This window comes from Streptopelia decaocto (genome assembly GCF_964273445.1).
Source record: "Streptopelia decaocto genome assembly, chromosome: 7".
Taxonomy (NCBI): Eukaryota; Metazoa; Chordata; class Aves; order Columbiformes; family Columbidae; genus Streptopelia; species Streptopelia decaocto.
This window is the reverse complement of record NC_138661.1, coordinates 53,153,044-53,170,503: the sequence shown is the minus strand read 5'-3', so window position 1 is coordinate 53,170,503 and position 17,460 is coordinate 53,153,044. Positions and strand designations below refer to the sequence as shown.

The 17,460-nt window shown below is 42.2% G+C and overlaps 1 protein-coding gene across 3 annotated transcripts in view; it reads left to right on the top strand.

Moving 5' to 3' along the window:
• The window catches only part of OSBPL5 (oxysterol binding protein like 5), a 183,650-nt gene that overhangs the window by 149,680 nt on the left and 16,510 nt on the right, over positions 1 to 17,460 (top strand). For all 3 annotated transcript variants that reach the window (XM_082058624.1, XM_082058626.1, XM_082058625.1), the window contains exons 8-12: positions 4,876 to 5,047; positions 10,185 to 10,404; positions 14,277 to 14,461; positions 15,879 to 15,960; positions 16,590 to 16,688. In XM_082058624.1, the coding sequence (XP_081914750.1) occupies positions 4,876 to 5,047; positions 10,185 to 10,404; positions 14,277 to 14,461; positions 15,879 to 15,960; positions 16,590 to 16,688 (758 nt within the window). The remainder of the gene's footprint in view (positions 1 to 4,875; positions 5,048 to 10,184; positions 10,405 to 14,276; positions 14,462 to 15,878; positions 15,961 to 16,589; positions 16,689 to 17,460) is intronic.

Below are 17,460 nucleotides of genomic sequence, written 5' to 3'. Positions count from 1 at the left end.
TAGGGGTGACAACTCTGTTTCATCTCTCTTTTGTTTTTTTTCAGTGAGCACATCTAAGTGATGTGCAGATGTGTTCCTCTGACATCTCACTTTCCTGGGACATCTGTCACGTGCCAAATGCTGTGATCATCATTTGCTAAAGTGATGTAGGGACTTGATATTGAAACCCATGATCAGTGCAAGGAGAGAGGTTGCTACAAAAGAGAGCAGAAACCCAGGCTAGCTCTAGCCCTCTGGTAGGACATCCTCTTCTGGTGCTTTAGGAACAGCCTTATCAAAGAGTCTCACTCTTTCTTCATCATTCCTGGAGGGAGCCAAATGTGGCTGAGCAACCCACCCACCCGACCAGTTCAGGTGCCGAAAAGGGGTGATGTGGAACGTCCCCTTCGTGCTGGCTGCCAGTATGATGATCTAGCTGGGCTTTGAACGTCAGAGTTGGGGATCTTCTCTGGGTGGGGTGTCATTTCTGTTGATTGTTATCCTCACTGAGAACTCTGTTAGCTTGGATGAAAGATTTCTGTTGCTGAGTTTTGTAAACCCTTGTTATGTGGCTTGTGAGATACATGGGAGTGTTATTTTACTTTCTCCCTCTTTCATCCTTCCCCCTCTACAGCCCAGGTAAGAGCCAGAGCTTACTCTGTGGGCTGCCCCTTGGAAGTCTGTGACAAAATACTAAATACAAAGAAGAAAAGGTCAATCTTGGAAATAACATTTGAAAAGGAATACTTAGTTCCCAGCTCCCAATTACCTTGTATACAAAAAAACCTGACTTGAGTCAACCACTCAAAAAATGTGAGAAGTAAGGTAACCATGAAGCCTTCATGCAGACTGCTGTGACTATAGATGACAACATTTAATTATGTGACCACATATGTTTTTCCCCTTCTGCAGTTCCTGAGGGAGTGAGTAGACCTGTCAGGTAAGCAATTAAGTAATCCAAATGCTAGCATTTTTGTATCATTTCCACAATAAAGAAGAATATTGCTCAGTAGCAGGATCACTCAAATGTAAAAACATTTTATGTAGGCCCTTAGCAATGAAATACATTTATCTTGTGTGCAATCCCTGAAATTGAGAGGATATAATTTTACGGTGTTGTGCTGCAATTAACACACTGTTGACTTGCAGAAAATGTAACCTTTTCATTTGCAGAGGAAATCCTAGATTTTACATCTGGTTTTGTGGCATGTATTTGTTTGGATTCACAGCACCACCTGATGGCTGAAGGCCCGTTTCTTACCTTGAGGATTCTGTGCCTCCCTTGAACTCAGTTTCTGTTAGAAATGGAAACAAGGGCAAACTGATGCCATTTCTGTGTTCTGTGGGGCACAAGTTACTCTGACTGCTAAAGAATAGCAAGTTCCTCTAGAGCTTTGTGTCTCTGCTTTGGAAAATCAGAATTTTTTTTTGTAATTTTGTTTTTAATTTAGGCTCCTTGAATAAGGTTTCCAAAAGATTCAAGTTACTCATAACCCTTTCCAGGGAGTTACCCAAAGAGATAAAAATCCTAGATATGTTATGGAGAAATTTCCTCTGGTAATGTGGTGGAGAAGCCCAAAGGTTTGACCAAGCCTGTGAGTACCATGTCAGTACCAGTGAATACCAGTGGCAGTGACAGGGTGACAGCCAGCGGAGACTGCTCTGCCTGCAGATCCGGAGAGCGACGTGGCTGAAGGGAACTTTGGGGTCACCCTTGCCACCCTTGTTAGAAAGTGTGAACATAGCCAGTGCATTTCTGTAACCATCATAAGGTCCTGTCTTTGTGTGAGTGCCCCAGAGGGCGGAGGAGCTGACCCCCATCACAGAATCACAGAACTGCTGAGGTTGGAAGGAAGCTCTGGAGATCCTCTAGTCCAACCCACCTGCTAAAGCAAGTTCACCCAGAGCAGATCATACAGGAATGTGTCCAGGCAGGTCTTGAATGTCTCCAGAGAAGGAGACTCCACAAGCTCTCTGGGCAGCCTGTTCCAGGGCTCTGTCACCCTCAAAGTAAAGAAGTTTCTCCTCACATTCAGATGGAACCTCCTGTGCTTCAGTCTGTGCCCGTTGCCCCTCATCCTGTCATTGGGCACCACTGAAAGGAGTCTGGTCCCATCCTCTTGACACCTACCCTTCAGATATATATAAACATTGATGAGATCCCCTCTCAGCATTCTCTTCTCCAGGCTGAACAGACCCAGCTCTCTCAGTCTCTCCAACTAAGAAAGATGCTTCAGACCCCTAATCATCTTTGTAGCCCCATTACTGCTCCAAAGTGCTCATGCTGCTACAAATCAAGCTACCTATCAAAATACCTGATTTTACAAGCTCATTGAATGCAAAAATATCTTGACATATGCAGCATTTACAAATGTCAAATCATGCAGTCCTCATTCTGCAGAACTGGAAAAGAAAAGGTAAAGTTGAAGGAGCTGAGCCTAAACAGGAATGTGCTCCCTTGTACAGAATAACGTGAAATGGGTTTTCATCTTGATGTGTTTGGGGGGAGAGGGGATATGTAGGAGGGATTTGTGCTCAGCACAGCCATTAACTCTAATGGGTTATCCATGCAAATCCTCCTCATGGCGAGAAGAGAATAAATCTCTACATGTGAAGCCTTAATGCAAGAATATTTGTTAAATACAAAATAGTGTGAAATCAATTCCAACAGCCTTCAACCTTTTTAATCTTTTATTAACCATTATGTGTGATTTTATTATTAAATTGTAAGCTGATGCTGAAGAAATTTATGGGATGAGATTAGAATAAATGACTGGGTTCTGTGGTGCTTGTGAATCACTGTTCAAGTGTAAGTCTTCGAAGTCTGGGGTATTTTTCTCTCATTTACTGGTTGCAGCTTTGTTCCAAAGCAGCCACTAAAAGACACTCAAGTTTTTAAACGTTTCTTTGTAGACATATCACCTGGATTTTTTTTAAAACTCGCATTGATCTTCTTATAGAGCCAAATTTTGGTCATATTGAAGTAGATGGGAATTCTGCGCAAGAGAGCAGGATCCCAGTGGGATTTATGCATGCACTTGATGCTAAGTGTGTGATGGAATTGAATGTAATGGAAGCGTTTCCCAAATGGGACCTCAGAATGTATGTGGTCCAGGGAAAACCTATTTGTAACACTTGCCATTGCTAGAGCAAAATCCTTGTTTTCTTCATTGCCTCTCAAGCACACTTCTCATTATTGGGAAAATATATTCTGAGGAGTGTAATGAAGAGCTCTGTTTTACATGCTTGAAATTAGAGGATAACTCCCTTGATACCTCAGTTCTTGAATGTTCAGCCAATTTGCAGGTGTCTTGGCCTCATTAATGACTGCGCTACAGAAGCAGGCTATTTTCAGATGCTCCCCGAACACAGTGACTCCAGCATTGTGGTGATTTGGCTTTTATGCTAACACACAGCTTTGCAGATTTGTATGGATCATTGCAGAAGGAGCCAAGGGTCTGTATGGATTCCTGTGATTTTCCTTTGCTGCCTGCCTGTGGGACCTGCTCAGGCCTTAAAAAAGTCTGGTGAAGCTGTGTGTGGTTTGTCTCATCTCTGAGTCATGCTTGTAGTTTCTGGTATTACAAAGTAGACCCTTCAAGTAAAGATTTTTTGTGACAAGATAAGGAAAACTGATGCTCCCCCCACATTGTCTGGTGGACTGGACAGGGAGAAGGAATAGAGAAAAGGGAAAAAAATACAGAGAAAAGGAAAAATAAACAGCCTGACAAGCAACTGCCTCTAGTCTTAATCAGTCTGGCAAGTATTGATCTTCCTGGCTCTTGTTCCGAGAGATTGTTACTGCAGCACTACACCCTTTTGGGATGCTCGAGCCTGCTTGTGGTTCAGTGATCCCACACCAAGCAGGGGCCTCTCCTGCACGGCGCAGTGCCCTGGTGTCTCCCTGCCATTGGGGAGTGTGTGTCATGGGGATGCCAGATGCTGAACGTGTTATCGGGGTGTATTGCTTGCAATCATGAGCTGCTAGGTGGTTTGAAAGGACCGTATCTGTACACATTTCCTGCATTTCAGACTAAATCAGAAAGGGGCAAAAGGAGATGTGAACAGGTTGTGGGAATTTAGAGGAAGAGACGCTATTAGGGGAGAGGGAGTTGGGGTGAGTTTCCGTCATGGGTTACCACCAGCCAGCAACTAAACCCCACAAAGCCACTCGCTCTCTCATCCCAGATGGGACAGGGAGAGGGTCAGAAGAGTAAAAGTGAGAAAACTCATGGATTGAGATAAAGACAGTTTAATAAGTAAAGCAAAAGCCACGCAGGCAAGCAAAGCAAAACAAGGAATTTATTCACCACTTCCCATCAGCAGGCAGGTGTTCACCCATCTCCAGGAAAGCCAGGCTGCATCACACGTAATGGTTACTGGGGAACGCAAATGCTGTAACTCCACACGTCCTCCCCAAAAATACATAATGAGCATGGTGTCATATGATGTGGAACATCCGTTTGACCAGTTTTGGTCAGCTGTCCTGGCTGTGCCCCCTCCCAGCTTCTTGTGCACCTGGCAGGGCACGTGAAACTGAAAAGTTCTTGACTACTTAGGATCAACTAAAACATCAGTGTGTTACCAGCAGTATTCTCATGATAAATCCAAAACACAGCACTAAATTAGCTGCTGGGAAGAACATTAAGTCTATCCCAGCCGAAACCAGGACAGCTTCCCATTGTATTACCTGTGCAGATGTACCACTCATGCAGCCACTAAAATGCACGATTTCTGGCAAGATAACCTAGGGATTATGTATATGAAAAATAGGTTATTGTACACAATGACTTCCTGAATTCTAATGAGCTTTACTCCCAGGCAACAAGCTTTTGAGAAGCAATGAATGGTCTTATTTACTCTCCTGTGCTTAGATAATTCCTTTTGTTTTCACAGGCCGATGCTGGCTGGATGCTTTGGAACTTGCCCTGCGTTGCTCCAGCCTCTTCCGGCTCAGTGCCTCCAAGCAGGGAAAGGATGGAGAAATGAACTGTTCCAGTGATTCTGCACATGCAGGGCTCAACCACCTCTTGCACACAAGCACCATCTCAGACCAGGAGTTCTTCCAGTAAGAAGGCATTATCACTTCTTAATGCACAGAGAGCTGTTGCATGGCTCACACTTTGTCATTCTTTTAACTTTAGCATAATCCAGCCAGAGTCCACCAAGAAAACCTGTTTAAAAACCAGCCTGTATGTTCTTCTGCTGCATCCATCACTAGTGGGTTTGGTGCATATGAGGATTGTTGTCACCTGACGCTTGAGCACACAGACTGGGGGGAACTTCAACTGTGCTCATGTGTACATAAACAATTTTCTGCTGTTGCCTGCTTGGGCCAAAATGCTGTCTGGAGATGCTGGCATGAAAAATAGCTTTCCTAAGTAAAGACTGCAGAATCCATCTACTACAGTACACCCGTGGTTCCTCACACAATCACTAATGGTGTCTGTTGGCTAGCACATACAGCTCTGGGTCTGATCTATTTTTTAATAATGTGTTCTTTTTTCTAGTAATACTGTGTCATAGTCAGCAGAGTGCACAGACTGCATCCTCAGTTTTATAATTACTTTCTCTCTCTACAGGGGTTTTGAGTGGTTTCCAATTTCTTCCTTGATGCATCAGATAAATTTTTACATAAGGGAAAAATGTCCGCACAGCCTTCTTCCTATTCATATTCCTAGTATTACTGCAGCATTTTGGAACAACTCACATCAAAGCTCTGTAAGCTTTAAAAAACCCAGGCCTTATCTGTTGCTTATAGCTAAATAGGCAACTTCAAAAATCCCTCTGGTGTAGACACGTGGCCCTTGGAGTGGAAGCAGGGAGATGTAGTGTCTTTTTCTAGTTCTGCTGATAGGAATTTGACTCTTAGAGTTCACAGCAATGCACCATTGGTTACACAGTTTTTAAGGTGGTAATTCTTGCACCCCTCAAAGATGATGCCTTGCACAGTGGGACCTCACTTTAACTGTTTTCTTAGGCTCTGTTATAATAACAGCAGGGATCTGAGTCCTCTTCTGAGAGCCAAGGTATCTCTGGTCCCATGGCAGCATTTTGGTCTGCCCTTAGGCTGTGATATTCACAGCAGGTGTTCTCCAGTCCTGCTGTTTGGGTTTTTAGCTAGAGTTTGAAGAAGAGCTTTACTGAGGAGCAATGGTAGAAGAGCAGGCAATCTGATGTGTTGCCAGGGTGTGTCACATAGTACTTGTGCATATACTTCTGTTGTTCTTGGGCTTCTTCTGTAATACTTTATGTTCTAATTTCTTTCTGCCTAAGAGAGAGTCTCTTAGGGCTGTACTTGCTGTGATAATGAGTCCAGGAATGCAGTGGACTTGGTTTTCGGCTGGTGGATGTGTGTACAGAAATCCTAAGAGCCTGTGGCACTGAAAACATACAGGCAGACTCATGGCTACTGTAAGGATGTGCAGAGATAGAGTTATAGTTGTATTACAAAATATTATAAAATATTATGCGTAAATTATGCTAAAATGGTGCCTCTGTTTTACCTCTTAGTTGTTCCACATTAAAAGCCCTCTTGAATGATTGGGCTCAGTAGTAGCACATGTGGCAGCATTTTCAGCAAGACAGAGTACCCACAATTGGAACCAGATTTTTTCTGACAGACTCAGATGTTAGTGAGTCTGGTTCACGCTGGGTGTTCAGCATCTGGTTGTCTGGACAATACACTCTCCTTTCTGAGTCCTACCACTGGTTTTAATATGTACCTAGACTCTGGCCAGTGCTTAAAGCCCAGGGGAGTTTGATGGCTGGGGGACAGGGAGATGACTTGCTGCCATCCCTGGAGCAATAAAGAACATTTAAAGAAGGGAATATGCAAAACCAAAGCTGTGCAAGTGCTGAGCAAAGGTTTTTAGGTTTACCATTGACAGTGGCTTCCTCATAGGGATTCAATCATTCTAATTAAATGCCTTCCCTACAGGGAATCTTACCAATTAAACTGGCATGCTCTTGTTAGGGGGGCAGTTAATTACATTTAACTCTATCTTCAAATTAGCCAAACTGCTCTGTCAATAAAAGAAAAAGAAAAGGGAGATCATGGATATTATAGGGGGAACAAAACCCAAGGGAGCTGGCAAAGGCGAATCTTCTGTTGAGCCAAAGTTGCATTTGTCTGCTGGCTGCTTTGCTCCTTTCCCGCTGGGAAAGAAGTCAAGATTATATAGTGATTTTAAAATGTGTATCTTTAGTAGTGTATAAAAATGAGAGGGAGAGAACTGTGCAAGTGAATCAAAGGCTAAAATACTGTGTAAATCTGTGATTTAAGACAAGAGGCCTTCAGTGCAACAGGTACTCTTCTTTTTAATATGAAGTTGTATTTCTTGTGGCTTCCATGTCTTATCTCCAGCAACCCCAAGAATCTGGCTGGTTTTCCTGTTTAGCAAGAGCCAAAGGGTTTTTTTGCTTTGTGTAGAAGAGTGGTATCAAACCCAAAGAAGTCCTGGTCACCTACTGAAGTTACCAGGAATGCCCTAGAGAATAAAACTATGGTATAAGATAGCTCCCAATATACTGAAACAGTAAATTAGCCATTAAAAATGCCATGTTCATGGCAGAAATCCAGTGTTGACTTTTAGCATAGTCATTCTTTCCCAGCTTTTAAAGCCTGGTCCAAATCTCATCAGAAGCCCCTGAGAAGTCTTCACATTGAGTGTAGTTCAAGCTCATGGTGTGGCTTTTGTTTTTAGAATATCGTATATATTTGGTGATGGTTCTGTTTGGAGGAATAGAAGAGCCTGGCTCCACTTCAACGTCTCAGATTTGTTCCTCATACTCAGAATGAGGAGCACCTGTTTTCACTTTGGTTCTCCAAAACGATTCCTTGGCTCTGGATGTGTTAAGTCCTGTCTTGTTTGTGGCTGGTAGGTAATCAGCACACAGTTGAGTGGGATTTCATGTGAATTTAATTCCCTCTTTAACTAAATCTGAAATCCTTAAAAAATAATAGGAGAGAGCAGAGGAAACTGAGAGAGTCATTTGCTCCTCTGAAACTTGAAATATTTCCCAAGTGTGAGACAGGTGACACTGAAAAACACTCTTCTTACAAATGTGAAATAGAAACAAGTGCTACTTCTCAGCCATGAACCATAAGCCTTATAATGAATTGTTCTTTCAAACATTTTTGCTCCATGGAGAAAAACTGCACTAGGTAAGGGAGCATAGCAACCACAGGCAAACATATTGAAAAATTAAGAAATAAATTAGAAATAAATTTAAATGCTCAGCAACTAATAACTTCCTGGACTTATCATCCAGGAAGTATCTTTGCTGAGGAATCATGGGATAATCTCTCTAGACACCTCTCTCCTCACCTTTTTTCTCCTTTATTTTCTTAAACTTATGCATGTGCTGTACTCTGTACTTCCAGTGTATTTAGTTATCAGTCATTACACTTGCTAGTTGCTAGCAAAAAACAGCAAAAAAAGAAAAGGAACATCCTGGCACTGGAATTATGAAGACATGGAATGTCTGATAGTGAATTATTACTGCTGGAGTATAGCAGTCGTTGACTGTCTGATTTATGATCTTAGTTTTGTTTTACAGTAGAACTGTAAATTAAAAAAACTTGCAGTTTATGTATATACACACATAGACATATATGCATACATACATATATGGAGTTAAAAGAAAGATTTTCTACAGGCACAGAAAGCTGTAGACGACACTTTCAAAAGAACTCTAGAAACTGAGCTTCTCCAGAAGCTGGGCTGTGACTGTCACAATATGGCTTGCTTGGCGTGTTAAAATCATGAGCTTATTTCAGTGCATAGCTGGAAGTTGAGATCTTCTGAAAAGCTGATGCCAGTTCTACGTTCTGAGTCTTCTGTTGTTTGTTGGTTTGATTTTTAATCTGGCTCTAACTAGCAATGCCTTATTATCTTTTTTTTTTAATTAAAAAAAAAAAAAAGAGAGAGGGAGAACCAGGGATGGAACCTTTCAACATTAAGCTATAATCAAAATTGGAATATGGCCAGAATGGCCTGAGAAAAGCCCCATCATGGAGAGACTTCAACCTTGACAGAACACTCCCATGTATTGAAGAGAAAAATGTTACTTTGAGAGGGAGATGCACTACAGCAGGTAACAAAACTCTTCAAGATCCAGAGCCTGTTTAGATCCTCTGAAACTCCTTGTATAGCTGGAAATCTTTTCGTATTGCTTTGTCCAAGGGAAATTTTGCCTGAGGACTTGGGTAAGAAATATTCAGAGGAGGGTCAAACTGAGAAGGTCAGCCAGCACCTGCGAGCTAGGCTAGGCCATGGAAGAGGTGATATGTGTGTCAAGAATTGTATAAATAGGGAAAACTGAAGCCCATGCTAAATATCACTTGAAAAAAATGGGCATTTAGTAAATACTTTACAGTGTCTGACCTCTGGCCCATGTGATCATGTTTGCCATCTGTCATATGAACTGCATCTGCTTTTTCAGATGGAGATGCTATAGGCTACTTGAGAGAGAATTTTGGCTTTCTCCTCATTCTATAAAGCCTGGATCACTGAACATGATGTTTGCTACACCTTCTGTGCTTTCCCTTGGATGCTGTTATAATCTGGATATTCTTCTTACATGTAATTGTCCTGTCCTTGCTTTCAGCTGAGTTCTTCCACACAGCATTTTCTGGGGGAAGCACATTCCCCAGGTTACTGTGGGGGTGTGTATGTGTGTGAAAAAACACTTGCTTCTATTGATTTTTAAATTTGCCTTTTCTAGTGTAGGGCTGACTTAGGACCACCATCTGCTGAAATAAAGTAGCAGTAGTGCTGAAAAGAGAATGTATCCCATAATGTCATTTTTTCCCATATGCTACAATCCACTGCTTTGCTTCTGTAAAGGGAAATATCTTTCCTGATTGACATTTCAGTTCTCTGATCAGCCGTGTACAGTTTTTAGTGTGTGCTCTGTATCCCTCCAGTATGTGGGCTCCCATTGCCAGCAGCAATTCTGCATAGGGGTGGGTAAGTAGAGCAGCTTTTGCAAAGTGCAGTTTGGAGGGGAGAATTCTGATGGAGAATCTCCCACTGTTTCTGTGATAAAAACCCTAGTATTCAGGAAAACAATTTCTTACACTCTCCTTGGCTGCACACTCTATTTTGAGTCCTGGAGGATGTTTTTACCTTATCTAAAGGGCCTAAAGTAATCTGACTTTGTAAATGGAATTGAAGCAAGTAATGAACTGTGTGTTCCAGTTTGAATGAATCAGGCCTGGAGAACCATCACCATTTGGAAAATGATGCTTTTTCGGACAAATCTGAGAGAGACAACGTAGAAGAGTCGGAGAACGAAACACAGGAGAACAGCCGGAAAACAAATGAAAGCGAGAGCGATCAGTCAGAAATGCAGGCGGAAGTCTCTCCAGGAAGGAAAGGGACAACTTATATTGAACAGATCTATGAGGAATTCGGAGAGGTAAAAGAAATCATTTTAATCACTGCCTGTTTCTGTTAAAATGTCAGTTTTTCCTCCCCCTTTCCACAGCCGAACCACCCCCAAGAGTACCAGCTCGTGGTCTGGAGCCACCAATCCAGGTGGCAGATGTTTGCTGCCATTTCAGATGTCACGTGTGAGGTGAAGGCCCCTGCAAACAGAACTGTTGCCTGCAGAGGCAAAGAAATCCAACTCCTCTTCTGTGTATCTCTCCCTTTTGTGTATCTTCCTTCAAGATTTGGCACGACAAAAGTCAGAGGAGATGCAAACTATCACTGTTAAATTTTCAGCTTGGCTTTGCAAGCTCATTTGAAAGGTTTACACGTGTTTGTGCATCTGTATGCCTTTGAAGGTGTGTGCTTGTGCATCTGATGCTCCAGCTTTGCCTTGTTTGCAATAGGCATGTGATGGCACAGACAGGTGTAAGAAAGACTTTGAGACTGAAAAAGAAATCATTTTAATCACTGCCTGTTTCTGTTAAAATGTCTTTGTTCATAGTATTTAGCATTCGGCCTTTTAGATGCATGGCAGCTAAGAACCAGTTTTGTGAGTTCCAGTGCTTTACGGATAAAGCAATGCACAGCTTTCTGCTAAATTATGTTGAATTATCATCTGCTCTAATAATTATGCATTATGAACAGCAGCTCCGCTACAGCGCTTTGGCGCGTTTCCAGCATCAGCGATTGCTTTAACCAGTTATTGCATTAAAGAGCTGCATAGCATTGGCACAGTGCTTTGTGGAGCCAGCGGGAGGGGGAACTATTATTCTGGGCATGTGTTCTGGCCAATTAGGATGCTCAGTCTTTGCATGATACAAAATATGATACTTTCATTTTTTTCATTATGCATGGAACATCCTTTTTGTGTGTCCTAAGGGAGCATTTGAACCACTTGATTCCTAAATGACAGTTTCTTGTAGGAAAGCCATTTCTCATGTCACTTAACAGCAGGAGGATGCATTTCTGTTCCATATGAGAGCCTTTGTTAGCTGGATGTCACTGTGACACCTCTGAGGAAGGCAGAAGGTGTGTTGGATGCGAATCCATCTGGGCAGGCAGAGGAGGAGCTCTGCTCCAGTGCTGGGAGGGCTCTGAGTGCTCCCTTGCCTATCACTTCGAACAAGGAAACTGAAGTCTGGTTGATGCTTCGAAGAAAACCACATTGCTAGAAAGCTGTTTCTTTCTTAGAATCATAGAATTATTTAGGTTGGAAAAGACCCTTGATATCATTGAGTCCAGCCATTAACCTAACACTGCCAAGTCCACCACTAAACCATGTCCCTAAGGAACCATGTCTGGACATATTTTAAATACCCTCAGGGATAGTGACTCAAACACTTCCCTGGGCAGCCTGTTCCAATGACTGACAACCCTTTCAGTGAAGATTTTTTTCAAAATATCCAAACTAAATCTCCCCTGGTGTAATTTGAGGCCATTTTCTCTTGTCCTATCGCTTGTTACTGGGTAGAAGAGACCAACACCACCTCGCTACAACTTCAGGTAGTTGTAGACAGCGGTAACATCTCCCTTCAGTCTCCTTTTCTCCAGGCTGAACAGCCCCAGTTCCCTTAGTCACTCCTCATAACACTTGTGTTCCAGACCCTTCAACAGCCTCTTAGGCTCTTCTTTCAATGTTTTCCTGAAAGTGTACTACTAATATTGAGGAAACAAGTAGTTCAATATATCCTAGTTACACTCTGTGTTTCACTGAGTGATAACTTAAAACACTGAGAATAGTTAGGTGTTCCATGTCCAGATTACGTTACTCCTATTTATTTCTCCACAGACTTCTCACAGCAGGACAACCTACATGAGAGACCACAAAAACTGCCTCTGCCATTAGCACCTTGCAGGGGTGCAGGAGAAGTTCAGTTTTTCCTCCCCCTTTCCACAGCTGAACCACCCCCAAGAGTACCAGCTCGTGGTCTGGAGCCACCAATCCAGGTGGCAGATGTTTGCTGCCATTTCAGATGTCACGTGTGAGGTGAAGGCCCCTGCAAACAGAACTGTTGCCTGCAGAGGCAAAGAAATCCAACTCCTCTTTTGTGTATCTCTCCCTTTTGTGTATCTTCCTTCAAAATTTGGCACGACAAAAGTCAGAGGAGATGCAAACTATCACTGTTAAATTTTCAGCTTGGCTTTGCAAGCTCATTTGAAAGGTTTACATGTGTTTGTGCATCTGTATGCCTTTGAAGGTGTGTGCTTGTGCATCTGATGCTCCAGCTTTGCCTTGTTTGCAATAGGCATGTGGTGGCACAGACAGGTGTAAGAAAGACTTTGAGATTGAAAAAAGTTGATCTAGAATATAAAAAAGACACCTCATTAGTAGGTAGATAGATAACAAAAAAACCCTCTTTTTTTCCAATCTTTTAGTTTTAAGAAGTTATAAAAAGGGTTATTGAGGGTGATATCTCTTAGGGGGAAGCAAACTAGAAATTACTTGAAATTGTTTTCTTCTTCCTGCACCACCTTCTCCTTCCCTTTTCATCCATCTCTTCTGCAATGATTAATTCTAAGTAACAATTTGTACAGCATTTTCAAGATGGCATTAATTTATATTGCCAATACACACACACTTGAGAACCTGGATAAATAATGAAAGTTCTGAGAGACCCATATGTATTGTAAGCCTTAGCAGATGCTGTGGTATTATGTTCTTTAATGGTTTCCATTTCTTCTTGGAGGTTCAGGCTGTGTATTGCACCAGCCTGTCACAAGAGGAATGGTGTGGTAATGGAAAAGCAGTGAAATGGAAAGAGCTTTGTTGTTCCTCAATCTGAAATTCCCCTCAGCCTGCAAGCAGGACTTAGTGTGTTTCTGCATGACTAGTAAAAGGGCTGATTGGGAGCTAAGAAGGGAGTGCTGGGAATGCTCAGGTGGTGAAAATGAGTGTTTAGTGATTTACACCATTTGCAGATCATATTGGGATACACTGTGTGTCCTCTCCCAAACCAAAGTCCATTTCAGAAATGGATCCATGCTCTTTTTCTCATAAAAATCTTTTGCCTAGAAACAGTAGAAAGCCAAAGTATTATCTTTCATTGTTAAATTATGATGCGTTAAAATGACATTCATGTTTGAAAATTGACTTTCTCCAGTGGCTTGAAAGGCCAAGTCCCCCATGTTAAAGCTTGGGTAGCCCCAGTAAATGCAGAGAAACTGCACAGTTATAACTGAAACCACAACATAATCCCTGGCCTTTTTACTGTAACCTGCACTTTTACTACAAAGGGCACTGAGCACCGTTACAGGGTGCTGTAGTTTTTGTGCATGTTGCTGGCAGAGGGGCCTCTGCTGTACCTACACTACCAATTTTTCTTATTTTGAACTGGGAGGACTGCTTCCATTCTTTGTTAATCACTTGCTTACTTCCTAAATTTTTTCTATGCCTATAGTGTTAAATCTTAGAGTCTCTCGTTTGTTGAGAATGGGACTGAGAGGAGCTTCTCATATGCATCCCACCAGGCTGCAGTGATGCTGTGACAGCCTTGGGCATGTCCACACCCCCTGAGGGACCGCAGCGCAGAGTCCCCTCGGTTACTGTCGGTACAGGTTGGCCCAGTGCAGTCCTGGGTGTGTGGAGGCAGTGGCTCAGGAAGGGGCACAGCAAATGTGTGTTCCCTGCCTCATGCCAGCTCTCGCAGGGGATCGGGGCTTTCCGTACCACTCACTTCAGTGCTTTGAGGATTCACTTCTCCTGCGACAGAGCTGCTGTCTCTTTGCAGTGGTGTAGCTGAGTATTCACCCTTGTGCCAGGGCCAGGTGTGCCTGGGTGAGCTTGGGCTGTTCAGGTAGATGCACCCACAAGAAATGGTTTTCATGTTTCTGCCCTGAACTTCCTTTTTCCCATTGCAGACAGGTGAATCGTCTCAGACAGAAACTGTCTCTGAGGAGAACAAGAGCCTGATGTGGATCCTGCTGAAGCAGCTGCGGCCTGGCATGGACCTGTCGCGTGTGGTGCTGCCCACCTTCATCCTGGAGCCACGCTCGTTCCTTAACAAACTCTCTGATTACTACTACCATGCCGACCTGCTTTCCCAGTAAGCAGCACACTGAGTGTTCCCAACATTGGCACTTCTCTTCTGTTTCTGAAACTGAGTTACAGTGTTAGCTTGGTGCTGGCTGGGGTGCATTTGTGTGCTTGGAAGGCTCCCAAATAATACCCAGGTTGCTGGATTCAGTGTAAATCAAGCCAGGCGCCAGCTTCAGTGATCTTTTAAAGATGGACTGTCCCCCAGCGAGGGGCAAGGAAAACAGTTAAACTTAGACAAAACTACCTTTGTACATGCACATGTTTACCAGCATTGGCTGGAGCTGATGGGGAATTCAGCTCTTGCCTTTGAGCGTCTTGCAGCAGAGCTGTGCCACCTTCTGGTGTGCTCGTGTACAGAGCAGAACAGGACAGAGAGAATACAGAATTGTCAAACACTTCTAGCCCCAAAAGCAATATAATGATGTTGGTTGGTAAACAAATAAGAAACATCTTTTAACAACACTGATGAGAGAGACCTGCAGGGAGCAGCAGAGTAGAAAGTAGAAAATGTTATGCTTGCAAATAGAACCAGCCTCCTCAAAGAGATATGCCTGGCATATTTTAAAATCAGTGTGTGCAATATTCAAGTGGCAGCACTAGTTACTCAAGTTTATTCTACTGCTTCTGGGTTATATTAGAATTGTGGTATCTTCAAGCCTTGTTTGTGGTACTTGTAATGTCTGAAGTTAAGAAAATTGTTCTCCTCAGTGCTGAGTTCTAAGAAAACTTCAAGAGGTTTGGAGGTTTTGTTAAAGCTCTTTGTGATACACATGATCCTTCTGAATGGATTTTGCAAGAACTTATCCAGGTTGATTTTCAAATCTGACTAAATGATTGGAAGTACCTGTAACTCGATTTATGTTTACTTCCCACTTCATCTTTGAGCAGGGAAGGGTTGGATGAAATGACCTTGACAGGTCCCTTCCAACCTACATTATTGTATGAAATCTCAAAGGACTGAATGAGGCCACATAGCACATCAGCTTTAAAGATCTTTTAAGGAAGAGGGAAACAAAGAAAAAGAGAGAAAAACAGTCATTTTTTATTTTGGTGGCATAAGTATTATTGTTTTTATGACTCACACAGGACTATTAGCTGTAACTAAATGCTAATGTGAGTGGCAGTGCCACATTAACATACTTGAACAGGCAATCAGACCTGATGCACTCCAGAAATTTTATTAGTATTTTTTCAGGAATGCAGGGCAAGGAGCAACACTTTTTAAGAGTTGTGTGTGTGTTGTGTGATGTAGGTTACTATAAAAAATCATTTGTGTTGGCAGACACTTTTTTCACTGGCAGCAGCACAGAAGTTACTTCCCTTTAGCTCTAGGGAAATATTATTGAAAGTAATATTATTATACTTGTATGCAATGAATATGATGTGTAAACAGTATAAAGAGCATTTTGTGTTCTGTCCTGCAGGGCTGTCCTTGAAGATGATCCATACAGTCGAATGAAGCAAGTTTTGAGGTGGTATCTGTCTGGCTTCTATAAGAAGCCCAAGGTAAAAGAATACATGATATTGGGGTTGTAACAGACATTGAAATCTTCTGCTATGGTTGTGTATTTCTTTATTGCCTTTCCTTTGACACACTACCTCTTCTGTTGTTCAGAAGACTTTGACCATTACTTATAAATCTGAACTTGCATTTGGTTTTGGAGTAGATATTGAGTGCAAAATAGTGTTGATCAACCTCAGAGCCTTTGCACTGGACTGTTAGAAGGCAAAACTAGTCATCAACAAATAACATGTCCTCTGATGCAAGACTTTTCCCTTTGCTGAAAGCAAGTCTCCTTTATCTTTTCAGGCCCATTAGTACCATAGTGCCATGTTTGCACATCACAATGCACCTGCTGCATGTAGTGGCAGAAATAATAACGTTTGATCATCTTGTAAAGCTTTGATCAGGCAGTATCAAGGATAAGGTTGGTGAGAATAGCAGATGAATCTGTGGCTCAGATTACAAGATTAGATTAGGAGGATGTATGTAGCCAGTTCTTCAGTTTTGATTCTTGTGACTGACTTAGTTTAAAATATCAGGGAGAAAATTATTATGTTTTTTTGTGGCCATCTCTATAGAGCTGGATCACAAATCTTCATTTGTAGCAGGTTTTGATTGCTTTGCTCTTCAGGGAATAAAGAAGCCATACAACCCTATTCTGGGAGAGACATTCCGCTGCTGTTGGTTTCACCCTCAGACGAACAGTCACACATTTTACATAGCAGAACAGGTAAGTTGCTTTGTTTGAGTGCTCAGGTGTTGCAAGCAGCATCCTCCTTGAACCTGTGTGCTTAGGAACATGCTCCTCATCTCACCCTGGGAGAGAAACTTGGGAGTTCTGTGTAAACATCCAGAGAGGGACATTGGGATAAAACTAGTTGCTGATCTTCTTTTTACAGTAATAATGTGAGCTTTGGTGGCCACTCAAGACTATAAAAGCAGGTGTCCCTCATGAAACATTAGCCTCTTCAATAAAGACCTTTTTCATAGGATTCTGCCTTACTGCTTTCTTATTGTTCATAAAACATGGTTTGTGTTGCCTCTGTCAAAAGGGACATAAAACACATCACCACATCCTACCTTCCTTTATTTCTAAACTTTCTATAATGATTTTAACAGGAGTAAATTATCTCTATGTCTTCGGGGAAAAATGAAGGGCAGAGCTCACAGGGTAACTGGCCTGACAAAATTTGAGATTTACAGTGTTAATAGAGGGATCTGAGAACCATGTGGACTTTGGTACAGGGACCCCTTGTTTCATGTACTTTTTTTTCTATTTTATCAGAGAATTTTTATTTTGTTTTATTTTATTTCAGCCACTGCATCCATTTTATAGAGGTTATTCAGATGCTGCCAAAAACTTCTGTGCTGTCATTTATTGTGTTGAAAATGTGACAGTGTGCGTGTTGGCCCAAAGTGATATCAAATGCACAAGGACCAGAAAATACGGAGTAGGGGAGAAAGTTTACGTATATAATGTTCTCATATATAATGGTCTCACA